General features: G+C 39.8%; 1 protein-coding gene across 1 annotated transcript in view; it reads left to right on the top strand.

The window, feature by feature from the left end:
* The first annotated feature begins 7,901 nt into the window (after positions 1-7,901).
* Positions 7,902-24,244, top strand: part of LOC105196693 (ephrin-B3) — a 568,116-nt gene continuing 551,773 nt past the window's right edge. Inside the window, exon 1 of the mRNA XM_011162744.3 lies at positions 7,902-9,320. Within this exon, the coding sequence (XP_011161046.1) occupies positions 9,316-9,320 (5 nt within the window). The 5' untranslated portion in view covers positions 7,902-9,315. The remainder of the gene's footprint in view (positions 9,321-24,244) is intronic.

The raw sequence follows: 24,244 nt of genomic DNA, 5'->3' as shown, positions 1-24,244 counted from the left end.
GCATTATAATTTTGAAACAGGATACTTACAATTATTCCACAAATTAATGCAAAAGCGATGCGACCTGCTAATGGACATCTCTGTTATTATTACTGTCATTATTATCGTTGTTAACATTATTATTATCATCATTGCAGACGTTAATATTACATACCATCGAAATCGATTCTCTCGGGAAGTTAATTCGTCTCTTTCCCCTTTTTTCTCCGGTTCCACGCATTCGATACGTCCAGGTCGACAGACCTTTACGAGTATCCCGTCTGCGCCTATCTCGAGTGTGATTTCGTTTCGGTTAACAGGCAGGCAATAGCTTTGAAAGTCGCTTAAGACGAGCCGGTGGCATCCGGGCAAGCTCGGATGGCACCCGACTCGAGCTTCTGATTAAATAAAACGTGTCTGATATGGTGGATTTAATTTAGAAAGATTCGCGAGGGGACGGTGGATGGAAGACGAGTTGCGGGTGTAGGCGTCGGAAGAGGCACTTTGCTTTAGGTTTTGCGAGCTTTCTCCGAATAAATTGAAAATGATTGCCGAGACGGTCCTGGATCGAACACCCCGAATGAATGGTTGCCCCTCGGGGCGACGAATACCCAGGGACGAGCTTCGTTGCTTGGAGAATTCTCGAAATAGCGTTGTCAAGCCTGGCTAAATAAAGTGCTTTATTTGCCTTTTAATTTTGCACCGCGATCCACGCTTATCCCAATATGGTATTCGCCATTTATAATTTATTAACTGCTTTCCTGAATGAGAAATTTATTTTTGTTCAGAAGAAAGTTCTTTAATTAATCGTATTACGCGGGACTGCGGGATTATTTTTATGTTTCTTATTTAAATCGATTCTTATTATATTTAAAGCACGACACAAATACACATTGTCCTCTTTCTTTAATAAAAACTTCAAAAAAAGAAGCGGTACAAATGTAACGCTTTCTCAAAATAATATTTATGAAACGTATTACTCTAATAATAATTATATTACGTGTCTAATAATGTGGAAAATATTGCATATTAAGTTAACTCCAGCACAGCCACGTAACGCTACTGTATCGATGCAACTCGGAAACTCTTTAAACCGATACGAGGTAAAATAAATAATTAATCGTGAGAGCGGCGGGGTGATTGCCCGGCTCAGTGGTAGTAGAGCAACACGTTAAATTAACCAATATGCGAATAGTTGGCTCCAACGTACGTTGCCGGGGCGAGTTATGGCGCCGCCGGTGTAGAACCAGACGGGCCGCAGTGCGGTTTTCCGGATAATCAAGTGCGAAACAATCGGTGCTCCATCGAAATTCGCTGCGGACGCGAGCTATACTTGTCTGCGGAAAACGCGCTCCATCTATCGGGACCAGATTCTCTCTGCCTTGCGGCCGCACAGCTTAACGGCCATAGGATGCTTCAGATAGTTAGGCAAACTGTAAAACAATCCGGCGCTCCGTTACATCCGGCCGGCTTCCGAAACCTCTCTCGTCCTATGTTAACCTTTTTCGCACTTGCCTCTACCCATCGGAATAGTTTGTCCTCGCGCTGCATTTAATCTACCTCGTTTTAATCTACCACGCCCGTTGTCGTAATCATGCGCGCTAAAAATACAAATCTTTTCGAAAAAATTTCAATGGTCGCATATGTTAGATTCAAGATTCAACATGAGGTCATTAAACTCGCAGCAACATTGAGGTTGGAACTTAATAAGAATAATAAGCAGCTTAATAAGAACTTAATAAGAATAATAATTAAGTTAGATATTCTCTCGGAAAGAAAAATCGTCGTGGGTTTCAATTACCTTTCTGCCAGTAAATGGACTTTATGTAGAAAGTTTTACAGCAATATTAGTCTATGTAGGAATAAAATAAACCTTTTCTTTTTAAATTTTTATCTTGGGTTGCATATCTTTCTCCGTAATATGTCTGTTACGACAAGTGATTATGAAAAAACTCGCTTCTCAAGCATTTCCAACAAAATGAAGATGTTTAATAAGGAAGAGACGCGGTAGGTTAGAGGACTTCGATAATCGATTAAAAGTACCACACATCTGTAGAGAGCAGACAGCAGCAGTGGCAGTAAATTCTTTTCGCGCTTTTTTGCTGTCACGAGAAACAAATATGAAGAAAGAAAAAAAAAACAAGGAGACATCTATCCTACGTTAGACGCGGTTGAAGTGTCACTGAAGGACCAGGAAATATTAGTCGGGAAACTCATTTTTTTTCACCGTTTCAATTCGAAGCGTGAATTTTATACGCGGAAATATAACTTCTCCTGCGTATGCGAACTTGCCTAGCTGGCACCGTCTCGAAATCGTCGGTGAAACTTTTGCGGAGGCACCGCGAAGGAAACATGCCTTGCCTATCGATCGACAATGTCCCGAAACACGATCATCTGCGGTCTACTTGCTTGGCAGGCACGGATTAAGATCGCACACGGCTATTCCTGCCTCCCCTCCCCCTCCCCCCTTGATTCCCCGAGGGTGGGCCCACGTAATTAAGTCGTTTCGAAGTTTCGCTGTGAAATCGTTCTTTCGCACTTATCTCCGTTACTACGAGAAGGTCCCGCCGACAAATAACGACATACCCGGCCGGATTACTTATCGGGCTTTGATAAGTTCGCAACTAATTACTGGTCGGAAAGTTGGAGTTGCCGGTGAATTCGCGTCTATGTGTAGTATGGGAGTAGCTGCTTCGAGAGTTTTGATTATTTCTTTGGCTAACATCGCAAAGGGCGCTCGGCGAGCATGTACAACCTTTGCGAAGAAATACATCTACGTGACTAAAAGAAGACATGACATTCACCGTCGTTCCTTAACAACCGAGCTGGTCATTAAGTTGAGAAGGTAATCGTGTAGCAAGCCCATTACATTAGCTAAAGCTTTACGATTAAATCCAGCAGAAATCAAGCTTGTTCAATCCCGAAAGAAAAGTGCTGTGGCAACAGGGATGTAGTACTTGACTCTGACGTCGACTCTATTTTCAGTCGTTAGAAAATACACACGACGAACGAGCACTCTCTCTCTTTAACTTTCAACGTGACGTTACGGAGTAACAGGCAAGCAGGTCACTAATCGACATTGAAGCACGGGAATGGAGTAAATTGTGTCATCCGGCGGCGTTGTTTCCAACTGGCGGTCACGCGGATTAGGAACTCCGGAAATCTGCAAATGGCTCTAATTGGTTTTCCTCCGGAAACGAGAGAAACCTAATTTTGCTAATTCCCCGATAGTCGGCGAACTCGCGTATTCTCCTAGTTTTGCGATTGTTAAATATTCATACGCAACTTTTTACTTTTGCCCTGCTGCTAATTTCAAAGCAAAGTTTTGCCTTATCTCACAAAAAACAGTTTCAAATTATTAAACCTCGACTATTGTAACCATTCTCGATCCTATCTCCTAGCTACCACATTAAAATTTTATTAATAATTAAAAAGTAGCATTATAATTAAAAAAAGTAGCAGTGTTTAACCTTTATGCAGGCAAATAAAAAGCAACTTTTCCATGTATTAAGCGAAACTTAATGTTTTTACATTTGTGAAATTTAAGAACTTTGTTTACACCGTAGACGTTAAATTAAATTTCAAATGTTAAACTATTATACTTACTATAAGTTTTGTTTAATACACAAAAAAGCTGCTTCTGAAAAAGTTATAGGATCTAACGGACCTTGCTTACTCCGATAAGAGTTAATATTTTTGTTATCTAGAACACAATTCTTTCTCTGTTTTTCACAAGAAAATGGAGAAACTAGAAACGAAGAACTGGTAACGGAGTTTTTAGACGATAATGGAGTAATAAATTTCCACTACGTCGTGCGGCGTTACAGCGTCAAATAATATTATGTATTTTTTTGGCATTGTTTTGTTCCGCTACGTTCAACCGGGTAGAGTTTCCGCGGATAATTCGACAACGGAATTGAAATATCGTATTTCACATTTTGATGATTGGCATCACCGTGGTGACATAGCCTGATATGATAATGTTAATAACAGATTTTGGGATATTGATGTCAGCCCCTATTGCAAACAAGAGTATCAGTTTACGTATACGATATGAAAGTCGAGAGTCGGCATCGACTGAGTACGCGCGCGACATTTAACGAAAATTCTTGAATTCACAATTATATCAAACGTGAATTGAATCTCGTACCAGTGGTAGCTCTCCCTTTCTCCGCTTCCTCCCCCACCATTGGGCACCAGTCGTAATATTCTCGAATCAGCTGAGGTCGGCGGAAACGTTTTGAAGCCAAACGATATTATCCTGTTTGTTTTCCGTCTGTGTTTGCGCCACAACCCCCAAATTGGCGTTTCGATGTCGGCCTTTCAATCGTCAAAAATCCAATCGACGCAGAAGCGTAATAGGACTTGATACACGTACGTGCCCCTTCATTGCGTTATGTAAAAATTCAGCCTTATTTAATTTTGCAAATCTTTTTTTAAACAAATTCGCTGATCGCAAAGAGAAATGAGCTGAAAGTACAGATTTCAGGCGTCAATTTGATACTTTATAGCGAAGATAGCGCGGTAAGTTACGCTGATTGATTCGCCGTACCTGCTCGCGCTCCAACGCGTTCCATTTTCAAAATGCAATTTATTGCTATTACCTGATAGCGTTTACGCGAGCGATACGATGGCTTATCTGGATAATGAGGACCGTTCAAAAATGGCCACGTAGCTCGTTCATCTCGCGTTCTCTGTGCTGAGATACAGGACACTTGGCCAAGATCGGAGGTCTTATCGCCGCGATAAAACCGCGAAGGGCGACGGTACCAATTTGCAATATTTTCGTGTTAGCCGTGCGACAGGTCGTGATATTCAGCGTGAATCGTTTCCACGAGCATCCACGATGATGTGGATCTCGAGGCTATTTATAAAAGCTAACAGCAACGACAATATAATGAGATCGAGATACGAAATGTTTAAATGTGCCCAAAAGTAAGAAAAAAAAGTATACCAGGACTGCGCTAAACTAGATAGAAAAAAAAACACTGGGTAGAGAAAGCGCTATTTTTTTGTTAGATCGAAAAGTGACACGGATCTATGTAAATAAGTGAATCGCAAAAGGTATTTGACAGAAATGTGAATGGTATTTGAAAGAGACACGTTTCAGGTATTGACAACGTCGGAACGTGCACTTTCGCTTTCCGCGACGTTCTTTTCCAGCGCACGGCTATTCCGTTCTTTCTTTCCTGCTCCGCACTCGGCCAGAATTGATACGTTACTTCGGTGATTCCACGTCACGCCTGGGTAGGAAACTCAACGAGTCGAATCTGAGGGACCGATAAGCGCTCGAAACTTCGAGTGAGCTTCTGCACGAAGCGTTTCCGCAAAGCGATCCTTCTCTCGCCGATGCGTTTAACGAATGGCGTGCCACTGGCAACTGTTTGTATTGCCGCGCGACTTCACCCGCGTTTCAGAGCACACATCGTAGCCATTCTTCGGGTAGAAGTCGCGTGCTTCCTGCGTACGATCGTCCACCGTTGTTATACTGATGGGAGATGCGTCGAAATGAAACGTCAAAAGATGATTTGCTGCGGACGAGTTCGACTAAACGTAGATTTGTAACCCGGTGGCACTTCACCCGGTAAATCCCGGCAGAAGTTTCGCACAGGCGTGCCCGACCGTTTTGGCGAAGTGGCATGCACAAAAGAGTAGAATGTAGATCTTCGCTTGTACGTTGCGACAGCGAACAGTATACCTAAATAAACAGCATTTGTTCACGTTATTCTTATTTCTACGCTCTTCTCCGTTGCTGTTGGCACAAATTGGAATTTAAAAAAGTTTAACCTCTATGAATTTCACGAAAAATGTACAGTTGGTTTTGAGCGATAGCTACACACAGCGATATACGTTGCACGATGAAAAAACATAGCTTTCACGACTCTACGCGCCTATTCATACGTCTATCTATTATGAAAGCAGAATTTCGCGCTTTGCCTCGGCCGCGTTATTATCAAATATTTTAAGCCATTCCACTTTGCGTGACGCAATTTAACGTGTTTTACAGAAATATTTTCGAACAGAATCGGAAAGTGCGGACGCTTATCTGCGTGGCATTTAGTAACAAATCTATTCTACAGCAAGGCCGAATTGGTCGATAACGCTGAAATTGCAAAATAATATTTTAACAGAATCACGTCGGGCTGAACGTAAATTTACAGACTTTAATTAAAAGTTTCATTGAAAGCGGAAGGGGGCGATCCGACATGTATTGTGAGCAATAAATAATGAAGCTGCGCACACCTACTCGATCAAAATAAATTTTCACATCCAAGAAAATGCTCATTTTGTTGTGTTTTATAGCGCACGGCTCTATGCGTAACGCCTACAATGAAGTCACCAAATATTGCGAAACAAAGGCGCGATTAACTTTTGTGTCGCTGGAAATGACTTTTCTTTCGAAGCATTATAATGTCGCCAGGCGGCCTGCAATTTTTAACGAACGTAAAAGCCGTTTAACGTTTATGCACTTTCTTTTCCAGTAGCTATGTTCGACTGTTCCGCGTATAATTGTTAAGCGTAAACAGTAAAGATCTTTATTCTTGATGCTCCTCAATTCCATAAAATAAGAATTTTTTGATAATAAATCCTATTATCTACGAAATATAACGAGAAGACGCCCTATCTGAAGATTATAGGAGCTCGTCTAGATCAGCATATTACCAGAATCTGATTAGTGGCTTAGCCGAATTACGTGAAGTAAACTAAATTATCCCATCTCCTCCCCTTATACTTTCTTAATCGTCCCTGACTCTTCCGTAAGCAATATGCTAGTAACGCGCTTCTTATAAGATATTTTTACTTTGTATATTTTTATTTTTAACTTTTCGGCGAAGTGCATTATATTCTGTTCCATTACACGGTAATATGATAGTTTTCACGCTTATGAATAAAATAGAATTAAAATTCTATGTTATAAATATAAAAGCTAAAAAATTATTTTTAAATTTATAAGAATATTACGAAATATTAATTTAAAAAATTAAATTTTTATATAATAATTAAATAGATCATATAAATTTATTATAATTTTATTATTAAGCTGTATCTCTTTCTCTCTTTCCTCTCTTTCTCGCAATGACCATGCAATAATTTACAAACGTAATAACAAGTTATTGTTAAATTTTTTACATCTTATTTTTGTAATTTATTATAATTTTGATTTTTAAATGAATTTCTTAATTTATAATATTAAGACCATACAATTTTATTTCTATTAAAACGCAGAAATTTGAACGAAATAATAATAAAGAATAAGTTAATTTACTAAGTAAGTAAATATTTTTTTAATCAAAAATGAAATTAAAATTAATTCTTTGAACAAACGGTAACATGGTTGGGTTAATGTATTATTAATTTAAGTTAATGTATTTTTTAACAAAATTAATTTAAAGTCAATGACTTATAAAATTAATTTAATTATGTGAAAAGTTATATGAAGATAAAACTAACTCAATTAAAAGTTAAAATTAAAACAATTTAAATTAAAAATTAATTAGACAGCATTATTTAAATTAAAAATTTGTAAGTTTTAAAATTAAATTACACAAAACAATTATAACATAGATCATCAAACAATTTTTTAATATTTTATTTGTAAATCAAATTTACATGAAATAATAAAGAAATATTATTTTTTATGCAGAAATGTATTTTTTATGCAGAAATGTATTTTAGCTATACGAACATCTACACCTTTTTGCTCGTCTCACCTTTTCAATTAATTGTTAAATTGCATACGAGCTTACCAGAATAGTTGTATTTTTTCTATTATAATTTTTTTCTTTTACATAGCTAATTTTTAAGAAAAGAAGTTCATGAATTAAAGTTTGTGTTTCAAAAATAACTTATTAAAGTAAAAAATGAAATTACTTGAAATTAATTTAGTGAAGGTAAAAGTTACTAACTTTTTAACTTTATTATTTCATTTTTAACTTTTTAACTAGTTACTATTTAGCTCTGAACATTAGTACATAATATAAGAAAAACGGATAAGATTTCCCTAATGTCATCTAAATTTATAAAGTTCTAGCTTTTGTTGCTCAAACATTACATTTAATAACTTTTTTCAATGAATTAATCAATATAAAATTTATTAAAAAAACGATTAATTAATTTTGTATATGTACTTATAATTAGTTAATCCCAACATTATTTTTTCAAGACATTTCACGCATATGTCTTTCAGTTATAAAGTCGGAACAAAGGAAGGTATAGAAAATACAAACTGTTGTATTTAATCACAATATTTACGCGAATGATAAGTGTTTCTTTAACAGTTACCGACGCGACTTCCCACAAGGTCGATTATCGTATCCGGCGCTATCTTCGTTCATTAGCGCAATGCCCAGTACGAGATTCACATCGGCTCTGAGTCGCGTGGCGTCGCGCGTCGCGGCACGTATAATAAATAAGTAATTTAAAACTATATCTTAGATATCTACGAGCTACGACTTAAATGTTCGTGTTCGGGCAAATCGATAATTCGTCAAAATGTACATATTACGCGTGAGACGTGTTTATTCGAGCGAATGGCCGGCGCAACGACGACGGACAAACACACGGTCAATGTTTATGTTTTGATATTGTATTTCCGGGACGTCCTTCTTCCAAATCGAATTCGTATATTCGCGTATTTGCTTCCGCTCGTGTTATCGCGAGCGAAATACTAATCATCCTTAAACGCGAGTGAGCTATACAATCTGGGATAGAGGGTTAGGAAAGAGTGCGGGCGGTGCGCGAAAGTGCAGGCGGGTGTAGCGCGGCGCGTGACGCATGAAGTTGGCTGCGTTACGAATTCTCCCAGTGCGTGCCGGCGGACGTCGCGTTCAACGGAAAACTCGGTATGTGCACGCGCACGATCGTATTTCTTCTTGGCGTTACGACTCCTGCACATAGGATTGCGGAAACGTTTGCCGCGCGAGCGGGATGCGACGCGGTAGGGGTCATCATTCTTTCGCTCTGGAAAAGCTGATAAATTGATTAGCTACCGCGTCGACTTCCGCCGCGCAGCAAGCGTTGCCGCGTCTGCCGCGTTCCCTGTGCACTGGTGTGCACGAGCTATTATTTTTCCATCGCGAAATCTTTTTTCCGTATTCGGGACGTATTCGCGTCGCGAATCATCTGCATGATTAACGCATCGGGAATAATATTCGAAATGTCGTGTGATCGTCGTATTCCCAATGGATACGGTGCGTCGCAATCGTAGTCGCAATCACATTAACCTTATTTCCGCGAGTGAATGTTGTGCAAGTGCCATGGTGGAGAGACGGAGAGAGGAGAAGGAGGAGGCTGTTGGCGAGACATTGAACGATATGTCATGACAGTAGAGCAACCATGAGGTATCATTTGCTTATCATTTGTTACTTGCCAATGTAATTGTTTACCAATTGTTTACCAATTTATATGTTTATGTCTATCAATGTACCAGGCTAACTCTTTCGTGCCTTGTGCGAAGCATGCATATATTAAAAATGTATTGAACATTTACGGCTGCGTCATATATTCTATATGACATTTTTCGTTATTAAATAACATATCTTTTTTATTTAATTTTGAGAGGAGAATTTTTAGAATTTTTTTTAATTACTTAATATGAATTTATTATTTATAATAATTATCTATATAATAATTTAGTATTTTAATTAAGAGAATACGAAACATAAGAGAATATGAGAATATTATAGAAATATCATATATCATAAATTCATTATCTCGAAATGAATGGATTATGAATAGATTATTCAACCTTGGAATATACGTAATATTTTATATGTCGATTTATTGAACACTTTATACAAATTTTTAAATATATGCAAAATATTTAAAAGACAAAATAAAAAAAATACCTTAAAATATTTTAATAATTTCATTATTTGACTAAAATTTACAGTATCACACCCATTATAATAGATTTAATTTTTCTGTTAATTGAATAGAAAAATTGATGAAAATGAGAAAAAGAAGCAATAAAACGAATAACGAATAAAATATTGATAGTTTTATATGAATTTTTGGTAATGTTAATATTTCATGTGTGATGAAGGGTGAAATAAAATTTTTATTTAGAGAACATATTTTGTGTGAGCATATTTTTATATCAAATAAAGTTAAATTAGTATTTATAGAATAAAATAGTGAAAAATTGATTAAAATTTTATTGAAATATTTTTAAAATATTTATTTTCTTTATTTTTTTCTCTTTATAAATTTTTTTAATTAAAATTTGCTTTCCTATTTTGAATTCAAGGTTAAATATTACATAAGTTATTGTATGAACAGTATATTTAGACATTTTAATTTCTATTTGTTAATTAATTAATTATTTGGCTTAATTAAATTTATTTTTTATTTTTTATGTAATTTTAAGTATGTAACAGCAATTCATTATTATTGACAGTATTTAATTAACAAATTTATGAACTGTTTTATATACATTATTCATTGTTGTACAATAAATTTAAAATGCTTGATTGAGTATTTTATATTTGAATAGAATTATTAAAAAAAAGAAATATATATATATATTTTTATATATATATATATATATATATATATACACACTAAATGAATAAATTTTGTTCATCTCTTGAAAATAAATATTAGATTTAAACATTTTTTTCTAAAATAATATTAATAGCTTATAATTATCGGGAATTATTTTAATTTAGTTATTTTTATATTCAAATCTTTAATTGGAATTAATTTTTGGATTACGTTATTAAAATATCACATAATTGTGCAAGAAAACTACAATATGAAAATATATACATTTATACTTGTGTGTCATTTGTAATGCGCTGACTCGGAGCAACATTTATTTTTCTGAATATATATATATACACACACACACACACACACACACACACACACACACACACACACACAAAACCTTTCATGTGTTTTACTACGCGGTCATTTTTTTTACACATTGATTACGTTCAGCGGTCCAATACTTTTGCTACTGATTTACGTATTTCCGTCACGGGCGTCGTAGTTCGAGACAACTCGATTAAAGTTATGTCTGACATTGCTAAGGGAGAACGCTTGGGCTTTCGTAACTTTCGGACGCGTCGCTATGCCTTACTAAGTGTAATATATAATGGATTTTTGGCCGGAAATAGCGAGGTGTCCATAGATCATGAACCCTACTTCCGTCGCACCTAAACCCTACCAGAGACCCGCGGCCTGATTTATTTTCCCGACGGCGCAACCCCCATCCCATTGCAAGTCCATTATCTTCATGGTAGTTTCCTCGATTTGTTGCTCCTCGAATTTCCATTTTGCTGCGCCTTGCCGCCAAGTGCATCATTATAGCGGCCGAGTTCCATAGCCATTGAAAAATAATAAGCAGACTCGTCAGACAAATTTATAAATAATAGACATATAATTAGAATATTATTAATTTTGGTAGAGACTTTTTTACTTCTTTGCGGAAACTGTGCGATAAAATAGCTTCTTAAGAATGAAACACGGATCGCGCGGAAAAACTACCCAAAGAAATAAAAACATTTGGGAAACACTTGTGTGCAACAAAAATTTGATTTACAATTATCAATGTGATAAATATTTCAATTACTATATAATTATTATATAATATTGGAAATTATTTGATCATTTCGCTATAATGAATACTATTATAGAAATTCAATACTTTGCTGTACCATTTTTTGGAAATTTTTCAGATGAAAATATTTATTGTCCATCAATCATTATATTTTTTATTTATTGCTAACGCGGTTGATTCCACTTAACTTTAGCCAATGTAAACATAAATTTGAGAGGTGCACAAATTACAAAGTTGCCTCGCGTCGAAGGTACGAGAAACGATCGTGCAATCGACTTAAAGCAAGGTACCTCGACATCCGCGTATTTATTCAAATTGTACGGACATGTTCGATCTGTATGCCCCTCATTACCAGTCACTTGAAAACCATCGATTACGACGCGGTCCGCACGTTGTAGCGCGTCTGCAAGCGCCCATTACTTCTCTTTTCATTTTTTTAAAACTTTTCACCGCCGCGACCCTTTTCTCGCCAAAGTTGCACGAAATTCACCACGGCACGTAAAGTAGTTTTTTTAATGCGCTCGCACGAAATTCGCTCTTGCATGTGAGAAATGTTTGAACCTGACGTTGACCCTAGCATCAGTTTGAGATCGGATTAATAAGAGAGCACGAATACCTAATTACGTTAACCAAGCGCTTACGTCACGCATACCTTCGGACGCTCGGATGGTGCCGCAATTACTAACAAATAGTTGCTTTACAACGTCGTTGGTGTCGGCCGAAAACCGGTTTGCACGGGCCTGACAAAAAATCACCTAGCACTTAATCACGCGGAAAATACAGAAGATTTATGTGCGGATTCTCTCACGAATTGCATGAAGGACACGCACGTCCGAAATACGTCTTTCTGTAATCACGTATCGTTGAAAGAAAAATAAAAGACCATTCAGGCCGACATCTCTCTTCGAAATTCACGTGAAGCAGATATTTTTCGACACCGAAGCAGGAAATCGATAAGGACAGGAAACAACCAATTCTTTTACCAACAATACAGATTTTATATTCGGCACCTCAAGTGGCCTTCACAGTTCTTCGAAACGTTATTACGGAGGATAAATCGCAAAACGTTGCATCACAAAAAATAATAAGTCCGTAGCGATCCGTAACGATCTTGCTCTTGGGCTTCTTGAAAAGCGAAGAGCCGGTTTAGCGGAGTAGGAAAGAATGAGGATAAGGAAAAAAGAAACGCTACAGAGGAACGATTGAGATGCGAGACGACGAAAGACTCGTCAGTACTGAGAAGACCCATGGGATTCGAGATGGGGCTAAAGACAGTAGTAGCTTGAAATAGGCCACCAGGGATCTTTAACAATTCTCACTTACAAGCGGTGATTTCTGATTACACTTATTTCTCTGTTGTCCTCTTTGAATTTTTTTCCGTCTCGTAAAATCGGGTCGAGCATTGATTTCCATTGCGATTTATAATACAAATGTATTAATTATTTAACGTGTACTTGTTGCATAACAAAACTTTTAACAAAATTGTAGATTAATAAAAGATTTTATTTAAGTATAATACAAAATTGTAGTTTATTAAAAACTACAATTTATACAAAAACTACAGTTTATTAAAATTTTACTTAAATATAGTACAACACGAAACAGTTACCGCCGGCGAGAAAAAAAAAGGAAGAAAAAGAAGCGGTGGGTAAATGTTATGCGCGAGTAAGGGTGGCGCGAGTAAGGGTGGTTATTTCCGTGGCACGGCGGGACATTGTAATATGACGTGTCGCAGCATGAAATCCGAACAGAAATTTCAACGAGTGCGCAATAGAATCACGCGAAACCTATCTCACAAGGAGAACGGGAGCGAATCAAGCGCGGAGAGTGCAAGTGAGAGTAAGAGAAAGAACGCAAAGACGAGAGTGAAAGCCGTGGATCAGCAGCGGCGGGAAGAGGGGTTGAAGGGGTGAAGCGTAAAGAGCAAGCAATCCGACGCTCAGCGGGAGATAGAACTCGGCGAGAGGGTGTCGCTATTTTTCATTAACCGCCCGATAAAGCAAGGGCGACCCCCCTCGATGTTTTATTTCGTTCGACTCCTTCCGTATCTCTTTCTCTCTTCTTGCTGCGTGTTCTCGTCTCTTTCGCCCCGTTCTTTTTTTCTCGCTGTCGTGAATCCCTCTGCTCGTGTCTCCGTTCCTCTCTCGATTCGTCTCGTTCCGTTTCCCAGCACGAACCTCCTCCTCCTCCGTTGCGAGGAGGCGCACCCTTTGTCGGTTGGGTCCGGAACGGTTCTTTTTTTGCTATTTTATTCAACTTTTTCGCGAGAGGGAGGAATCCTTTTATTACCTGGACGCGCGACTCCAGTGTTTAGCGGACAATAAGCCGATGAAAGCTACGTTTGAGCTCGAGAGTCCTTTGAAAAGTCCTTTCTCACCAACCTCACCTTTTTTTCTCTCACTCACTCTTGCTTTCTCTCTTCCTCTGATTCTCGTTCTCTCGCATGTGCCCATTCTCATTCTCTTTCCTCCTCTGTCGTTGACCTGGTCCTCTTCCTCCGTTTCTCCCTTCGAGTAATGCCCGCTGTGAAAATTTCGCGTCGCTTTTTTTTTGTTTTCTACCTGCTTTGTGTCCTTATTTTTCACTCTAATTCCGCGGAGTGTTCTTATACTTTGTAAAGTATCCTAGTGCAGAAACACAAGAGTCTGTTTAACCATTCGAAGTGTAACCGTTCCGTGGAAAAAAAGAAACGAAATGCCGAATCTTTTCCAAGTTAAAAATGTAGATAATCTATAAGTAAGGATTTTGTATATTTATCGAGTGTATTTGTAACTTGCCAAGGTAACAGAATATCTAAATCGTATCTATGTCGTTACGTAAAAATATCGTTCTTGAAATGGATTTGGAAATCGTATCTTGTTATGTGCACTCGGTTGTACCGTCACTGCAAAACGTAAAGCGATAAAACTACTTTATATACATAAAACTGCAATCTGTTCTTGAACAAAAAAAATATATATATATACTTAAGGCAGTCAACGTTGTATTAAAAGGCCGCACAGGTTATATATTTTTCTGCATGTTGCCTTCTTTGCGATAGGAGGATAAAACCATAATGTACATTTTATCGAGGAGGACGACTTTACGCGCGAGAATCCCGGATGCGAAATATATATATATCGTCGAACATAGAGATATCGCGAAACGCGTTCTCCTTCCTGAGAAACGTTCAATCGTCGCGAAATTTGTTGGCGGCGCGAGATTACGTCGCTTGATTTATCGGCGAGGATTACCGCTCCTCGAGAGAGGTGGAAAAGCAAGGCGTTCAAACGCGTAACACCAAGGGAGAGTCTGGTGGGACTGGGGAGAGAAAGGTGCTGATGGCATCGCGCGTACACTCGGCGAGTGCTACGGATGGGGCATAAATAATAATCACGCGATATGTTCACGAAGAGCGGCGAGGGAGTTTGCGTCGCACGCCTTAATAGGAACTCTGTCGTGGTTCCCCCCGCTCGTAAAGCAAAGGACCGGGCGACGAGGACGCCGAAAACACCCGGAGATCCGGCAATGTACCGAACACTCGAAGTGGATGGTGGAAGCGTCGGCTGTCCCTCGAGGGTGGGACAGTCCTGTCGTTGGCGGGCAGAAACGTCTCTCATTATTCGCGAATGACAACGGGACGACGATGGCGTCGACGAATGTGACTTTGATAGCGTTGCGATGTAGGGTTCCGTCGTCGTAGCCACCACCGATTCGTTTGCACTGGTTGTTATATCGCGGCACTTTCGAGAGCCGAAGCTGTCAATCTGCGGAAGGTTTTATAGAAGCGCGGTTTATAGGACCGGGCACTCGTTCGGCGGAAATAATGACAGCGCTGGGGTGGGCAAATTAGATGGGAGAATTCGGAGAACGGCGAAAAGAGAGAAGGGGGAGGGGGAGGGAGAAAGAAAGAGCAAGAAGTCACTGGATTTCAGTGAGATAGATTTGAATTGCATCTAAAGGAAGATTAATGGTAGACACACAGTATTACTTTGTGGTAGATTATTAAATGACGAGGCGAAGAAGTCTTTTGACCAGAAAGAATATAATTCATAGATTCCATGGAAACATATCTCCGTGATAGTATAATGGCTTTTGAAAATCTAAGATTAATCTTCTTTATACTAAAAGTCTCCATTTAACCGTTTATTAAATTCGACTGAAAGAATCAGTTATGATCTAAATGATTTGGCTTTGTACTATTGCGCAAGAATCAAAGTTTTAATGCACGAGGGGCTCTTGTTGGTTGCATGGTTTCCCGAAAGAGAAGTAAGAATCGTGAACGATGAGGGTGGGAGGGCAAATAAATGAAGGCAGAGAGACTTAATGAGAGCCGCGAGCGCATTCATATTTATGTGAACGAACCAACGTAGCCCAGCGTAACCCAGCACTGAATCAGACCCGCGCCGACACCCCGTGCCTGCTCTCGCCGACCATCCCCGCAACCCCGGTGTCTAGAAACCGACTCTATTTGTTTTTATAATTCTACTTGAATAATTGCCAGTTCCCACCACATTCCCCGCTCCCGTTTCAACGTAGCCGCCGCGCGTGGTAACCGCTCTTGTGTAGTTTGCCTTTCTCGGCGGTCGAAAAAAAAGGAACTGGCTGAAACATCGCATTTCCTCCGCTGCTCCGTGCTTAGCATAGAATTGGTAGCAATCCCAAAAACGAGACGTTGTTTTCTTTCGAAGCACTAACAATAGCGTCATATTTTTTATTTTTTCAGAATGCCGAATATCAATTGAAGAGTATAAAAGTATGGCAATCTGTATTTTTATTTGTTCATTTGCTGTGTGATTTGTTCTTTTTTAATAAAAATTATATAATTCCGCGCGAGAAAGTCAATATTTCGCATTTTCTTTTTTATTAGTGAAAATAAATCGCTAAATAAACTGTCATTTATAAAAACAAAAGCCACCTGATGAATTTTAAATGAAATACTACATTATTGATTCGTTTCCGACATTCTATGTTGTAGTCGCCAAGAAACTCGCTAGCGTTGATTTCGGTTTGATGTCGGCAACGAAACGGCAAAGTTGTTTTCTTTCCCTTCGTATATAAACTGGCGCTGATTCAAGATGGCCAAGCGGCAATGCACCATGCCTGTCGCCTGAGATTCGCAAAGAGAGAATCGAGAGTTATTTACTTTGGCTCAATGTTGGGGACGATGGTTCGCTTTCGTTCGCCGAGAAGAAGTCAGCAGCTTTTTCTCTTTCGGCTACTTTCCCTCGTACTAGAATATGTTCTTTTATTCTCCACATAATTCTTCGTGTGATTTCCGTTTCGTTTTGTATTCTTGAAGGGAATTCTGGTTAGAGACTCCCGATCATGCACGTACAGAGAGTATTGATAAAAAAAAAATCGATGCAATAGGGGATGGAAACTCGGAAAGAGAAAGATAACGACGAAAGTCTCGGCAACGAGGAATCTTTTTAAAGAGATCAGACGTAAAGGCCGTACGTGCGTTGGGCAGTAACCGAGCGAAGCGGAAATTGGGCAGAACGTCATGGAGAAAATGCGAGACAATTTTTGAACGGCGTTTTCGGTAATGAGTTTCCACAACAACGGTAATTTCCGGTTTGCATTAATCTTGCAAAGCAATTTGCAACTACCGCAAAACGTCCACGTAAAAATTGTGTTCCTCGGACGAAATGACGGAATATCACTCATAGTAGTTGCGCAACATTCGAATAGTTACGTCAATCTCGCGACAATAGATCACCGTATCCGCGAAAAACGGTACGTCGTTCATCCTGAATTGTTTTACGGAATACTTTCGAGTAGGAATGTTGCCCGGTGGTTAGCGTTCGATAAATTCCCGGGCCCCGGGTACCACCGTGACCAAAGTGCTCGCGTTCCTGGTGGAAGATAATTTAGATTCCTGGGGTGTGATTTAACGGCTTTTTATCAGTCTTCTCTCTCGACACTGGTTACCGTTGATGGAAAACCACCACCTACGAGACAGTGCATTCCTACGTAGCACGATTAAAGTCTGTAGAGCGAAGCTAAATCGCATAATACATGTACTGCAAAATTGCTATAAGTTTCAAGATAGTGATAGATGAATTTCTGTTATATATATAAAACTTTTTTTAAAAATTCGGAATTTTATGCTAATTCGTGTATTGAATTATATTTAGGTGTATAAAAGTCTTTGTTGGTAAATGATTTCATTTTTCGCTTATTACAATAGAACAAAGAAAATCAACGCTCATTACATTCGGTCGCAATCATAATAAGATATTCTTAAGCATATATCCAATATGAATTCTTCGATTTAATATATAAAATTCGTATGAAGCAAAAAGTAGCAACAAATCTGAAATAACGTATTTATACAACATATCCTAACAGAAGAATTAATTAGCCATTATTCTCTTATGACGCGGCCATACTTTGCACGCCGCAACACTGTCGCGCCACAGAACGCGTTGCGTTTCACCATGAGTTATCGAATAATTATGACGATTGCCGGCGCAATACACGTAGGGCCAGGTGCGCTAAGATTAGTGGCGTCGGCTAACATTAGAACTCTGTACTTTGAGAAAGGAAGGCGCGAGAAGCGGAAAGGGGGGTGAGTTACCACTACGCTGACTTCCACTACGACGGCAACGTCTACCAATAAGGAGCGCAGAAACACGAAAGCAAGAGACCGACGAGGAAGGAAGAACGTGCTGCTCTCGGTGGAAGGGTGAAATAATTGTCGGGGCGCGTGACTCCCATGCCAAGCATCCCTTATACTTGGAGCCAGCCAGCCAAGAGTCTGGAACCACCGCAATGCACCCATAAACTTAATACTGCCGTTTGCCGGCGTTCGCCTCTCTTCGCCCTTCCCCCTCCCCCTCCTGCGTCTATCTCCCTGCCTAGCTCTACGGTTCTTCTTGGATTCTCTTGCATTCGCCTTCGCGTAACTCGATACGATATCGTAAATCCGCGTCTTGGGAGGGAACCACGTATCTACACCGCAATTGTCTCGTGATATTTCCAATTTTTACAGTAATCACAACCGCGCGGAATTCTTAGACGATAGTTCGATGGATTTTCTTCTAAAACACATATATAGCAAGAAACATTACCGTTACGCACATAAGAGTGGGAGAATTGAGATTATTATACTACTAGCGCGGAGAAATTTCTCTAATTTATATACAAGTGACGAAATATAGTTTCTTAAGTTGTCCGCCACATCTCTTTGCTTTTCTGACTTTCAATAAATATTCCATTGAAACGGCATTGATACTGAGTGACGTGTTCTCGGAAAAGCTTGGGACACGCCATTATGTTTTAAGGCATTCGTCAGTTGCATAGTTATTACTGCTTCAAAGTAGAACTGCTTCGACATTTACCATATTTCCGGACACGTCTTCGGAGCAGATGTTAGACGTTCATCTTCAAACGAATATTCAGCAAAGTTACGTCGCTCTGTCTTTTCTTAAAGACATGAATATGTATGCCGCGTGTATACAAAATGAATGAATAAATACGAACTTATAACTCTCAGCGCAAGATATCATGACTGTAACTTTAAAGCAAACTTCTCCCGCGCGCGCGCGTGCTAGAATACCAAATTACTTTATACCAGATCAGCTAAATGATCGCTAACTCTGTAATTGTATTTTAGACGATATTACACGAGGAATCTTTTAAATATCAAACTTATTTTAGGGAAATGTTACAGAAAAAAAGTTCGAGACAATAAAAACAGTATTATGTAATGATACTTAATCATTAGATAAAAGATTAACGATTATTCTTAATGAGTATGCTTCCGTATATCTTTGTAGCTTTCGTATGTTTTTAAAGAGCTCGAAGGGTTTGACAAATCTGTAGGGGAGAAAGAGAAATGTGCATCAGTTCCAAGTCATTCCGATATCAGAGGGGAAGAGCAGCATTCGCGAAAACACAGCTGTAATCTTCATCCCACAAGGGGAGAACTTTACCGTGGAAGATGGGGAGAAAAGTTTTCCGACCTCTAAGTGATGAAGAAAAATGCTGGTGTGGCTCGAGGGGCGATCGAGCCCATAATCGGTGTACATCGCGATGATTTGATAAATCCGTTGTGTGTGGCTTGAAATTGGGTTATCTGAAAATGGCTTTCAAAATTTGATTAAACGACAATCAAATTGACTGGAAATTGGAGGATTATTTTTTTCTGCTATGTCCGCGCGTAATTATCGTCAAGTTATTGAATTAAATCATCTATACGCGTTTATCAAACAATCGTATTGTTTATCAACAAGATTTTCATAACACAATATTCGGTTAAAAATGATTAATATTTAATTTTAAAAGATTTGTTTATAATATTGGGAACAAAAGTAAAAAACGTTAACAAATGAAACAAAAAGATTAAATTCTTCTCAATATTATATGTTAATTTTATCGAAAGAAATTTTATATTTTTATCGGAATGATAATTTAAAAAAAAATGTAATGTAAGTAAACTTTCAAATGCTAATCAAAGCTATTCTACAGAAAAAAATCAAAATAGCCTAGAGAGGCAAATAAAGAGGCATAGACGAACAGAGATGTATAGAGAAGACGACGCGCTCTACCGTCGAGAAAGGTATGAAGTTTCAATAAACCCCCGGGAGTAGAGATGTCGGAGTCAATTTCAAGGAGTAATTGTGGGTCACGAAACAGGTCAATGGAAGGCAGGAGTAAGGATGGCGAGTCGGGCAATGACACCGATGTAAAGATTGCCTCGAAGGCGGTTGCGATAAAAAGCAACACGAGACTGAAGAAATTGGTTAGAGAGGGGGATCTACTGAAGATGGAAGTAAATAAAAAAAAAAAGGGGAAAGAAAATGTCCGCTCGCAAGACGTGTTCTCTGGATATCTACCACGGTGTAATGGTGCGAGTCAAACCAGCGTGCTTCACTTTGTTTCGAGAGCGAGCGGCAAGGAAAAGAAATGAAGAGCAAATCGAACGAAATTTCGCTAAATGGAACAAGAGTCAGCTATCAACGCCGAATCACTCGCATTGCCGAAACACGTTTATTCAAAGTTTCTATATTTCTATATTTTCTCACAATTAAGCTACTAAATTGTGAAATTTCTAATTATGTCCGTATATGTATATTTTTATTCATAACATATGTTAGGATTGACATTTATATTTTTAAAATTTATTCCAATTGAATTAAAATTATATATTCAATTAAATTGAATGTGATTAAGATGTAGGAATATAAAGTTGCGTTTAACGGCAGATAACACAAATCACCGCAAATCCAACGGCCGTCACGCCATTAATTACATGAATCTCTGAATTCCGCAAATTGTAGACCCACCCTCGGTCCACTTTGTCATGATCAGTTTCCGTTTCTTGGCCCATCGACCTTCCAACTTTGGCAAATCCTCGTAAGTATCTGCTACTCCCTCGAGACTGGGCCAGGCTGGTAGAGTTAGAATAACGAACTCTACTAGCTCGGGGGCAGAGAGTGGAAGAGGCTAGAACGTCTCATGCTCAGTCGAAGAACCTTCGAAACTTGTCGCTTTTGGATGCGGTAGCCCGTAAGTACGTCGAAAGCTAGACTAGCTTGACCGACGGAAGAAGATTGCCCCAGGAGGAGGAAGCAGCAAGAGAAAATCAGAGAACTCGTCGCGGTCAGGGCAGAAAGAGAGAGTTTGCTGCACGCGATAAACTATAACTACTGCTGAACCTCTCGGCTAATTTACTGACTATTACCGCCTAATTATGGAGGAGGTAACGTCAGTCTCTCCTTCGTCATTTCGGTCAACCGCTACCGACTACTCTCTTGCACTTTATGCACAATCTTCGTTATCTATTTCGAAGAGGTCGCCGTGAATCGACCTGTAACTAGCATCTTGACGTTGATGCACGAAGTGGGTGTGTACGGAACGTCGTACGCTGGACCCGTCTATCGCGCGGCTATACTTACCGCATGACGTGCGCGATTTATACGTATAGTGGGTACGTAGGTGCATAATAGCGAGCCGTTTATCTACCGTTAATCCGCCGAAAATTTATTATCCGCTCGTGCATTATCGCTTAATAAAACAAAGGCGGCTTTATCGCCGCAGCCGCGACCTCTTATCTAGTCTCCTTCCTCGCTAAGCGCTCAGTTCTATCAAATTTTGTCATGTTTTACGAGCCATCCTAATCTCATTCGACGATCGATGCGTCTACAACGCGTTGTCTCAATCTTAACCGAGTGTCCCGTTTTCCATGTCGAGTATAAATTCCGATACGGCGCGCCGCGTGATAATGTGATTACAGTGTAGATCGTAGATTGCACCTTCGTGACGTCGCTACACAACCGTGCGTTCTTTCTTTTTTTTTAACCGTAGCTGTTAATCGGCATAATCCTTTATCCGCGTTACGTCAAACCTCACTCTTTATCGCGGCAACTTCCCGAGCCATACGTTAACTCGGCGGTCTCGGGTGACATGAAATTCTAGGTCGTCACGAAACGCATGTCTGCCTAGCCTCGACGGTACCTCTACACGGACGGATCGAAATAATCCGCATGTATTACGTGCACAAGAAAGTGCTCAGACGGCGATGATGCAGCGTTTGTTTCGTAGGTCAGGCACCAACTAATCAGAACGAATCACCTCGTAACCTGATTGTTGTTAGCAGCAAAATTGATGGTAGTTGGTAAATGAATATTCGCTTGTAACCATATCCCCATACGAAGTGTTTTATATTAAATAAATTTGTTATTCATTTTTTTATGCAACTTTCTTATTTATTACAATGTTAATATTATTTTTGGCAAACGATTCACGTCAATTATAATTGTATCAAATTTCTTAATCAATTAAGAAGAAATCGTAGTTGAAATCTTTAATGCAAAGTACACGTATATGAAAATGCGAGAGGCGAAATAACTTCTTGACTAATTTAAACAGCTGGTACACCTTCTGTCATTTCACTCTCTTTCTCCTCTTTTGATGAAACGCGTGGTGATCGCAAACGGCCGAAGGAAAAGGTGATTACAGCATTACCGCGATTTTATGGCATCCGAACGAGTAACAGACGGCGAGTACAGAGACATTATCGGTTTTTTGGTAGTCGGAGATCTTAGTTTTACTGGTCGTAAACAGCGAAACGGAAAAAAGTTATCGCCCTGCATCGACTTTCTCTCCTCTCCTTTTCCGGATTTCCACGCTTCCATTGCGCCGCTACCGCAGATCTTGCGCTGCTGTCTCGCCATAAATCTCGGCTGGAAAACTGCAGGAGAAACAAAGCGGGACCCGCCACCGCCGCGCTGCCGATGCATCGCCCGGTAATTGCGACCGGTCGAGTAATAAGACGAATTGGTTTATTGCCTTTTCGGTGCAATCACGACCAGCACGTCCGGTGCACACCGCGCCGCTTTCCACCTTGCCTAGCCATGGCCGGGCAATTCATTTGCGACAGAAATTAAAAGACTGCCGATCGATTGGCGTTAACAAACTACCGGGATGAATTCTCGAATTATCCCGGCGTGCGTGGATTGCGTAATTAAGCTGGTACCGGGTAGTAACGTTTAATCGACCGTACGCGCACCGTTGATAGGAACAGTCAATGCCGAGGCTACAATTTTCATTAACGTCCCGTCGGAATGATTTCGTCGACGATTCTCGTTTATTCGGCCGGATAAATATGTCACCAGATTTAAAATGCTCTGGGCCTTTGGAAATGCAGCCCGGCCGGCGTGGCGCGGCGCGGCGCCTTCATTCCCGTCGCATTTTTCCTTTTTCCGGCGCTCGTAAACGCGAACATAGACTCGCGTTGATAACGTCGCGATATTCAGGTGCTTTTTTTTTTTTATTTTGCGTTGCGTTCCACGCGGCGCGCAAATGAAACGGCATTATCTGAATATTATTTTCATTCTGGAAATAACTCCAGGAATTTATCCAGAAATAACATAACGAGAGCTGCATCTCGTCGTCGCTTTTCCGATCTCATGGCGATCAATCAGCACAGAAAACCGACACGAAATGTTTAAACGTTTATTTAATATCACGTCTTACATACGTGTCCTTCATGTTTTCTCAAAAGCTATTCTCCAACTTTATGACCCGGACGATGTCTAACGACATTGTAATCGGTTGTGAGAACACGTAATCGACGTTTTCGTGCAACCCGCGCAAATACGTCACGGAGATTTATCGCGAGATAAAACGCGTTGACCAAAACTTTGCACTAAAGACGCGACGACATTCGCCAACTCACGCCGACACTCTCATCGGGCGATTCGGCGGTGGTGGGCGCCACGCAAGATCGAAGAAACTTGTAAACTCCCGATACTATCCACCGAATTCTCGCGGGAGTGTACTGGAAAATTCGATCGTCGGTAATCGACCGCGGCGAATTCCGCGGGAATTCGCAACTTTCGGAACAACGCGTGCGAGAAGCGACGCAATCGCGATAGGGAATCAATTTCGTTTCAAGATATGATTTTTCCTCGCTCTAGCGACGTCTTGCTAGATAGCGAGTATTTACGCGAGATTTCTCAGCGTAGTCAACATCTCGGCGAGCGCCCGTGCATTCATTTCGGAATGCAATTCTCGGCCCTGCGTTCGTCATAAACGTGACAAAGCATCGCGCGGGTATCGCTCCTTGGGCAGAGCATTTGCGCCTTGCAATGCCATTTCGAACATGCAATTTTCTCGCGTGTCCAAAATGCAAGCCACGAAGATGCCCATCATCGTAAATCCCCGCTATTCCAAACCAGTCTTCCGTAATGCTTCGTAGTCCCTGCTCGC

This window comes from Solenopsis invicta, chromosome 3, assembly GCF_016802725.1.
Source record: "Solenopsis invicta isolate M01_SB chromosome 3, UNIL_Sinv_3.0, whole genome shotgun sequence".
NCBI classification, from domain to species: domain Eukaryota; kingdom Metazoa; phylum Arthropoda; class Insecta; order Hymenoptera; family Formicidae; genus Solenopsis; species Solenopsis invicta.
Note: the sequence above shows the minus strand (reverse complement) of the source record. Positions and strands in the feature narration are given on the sequence as shown.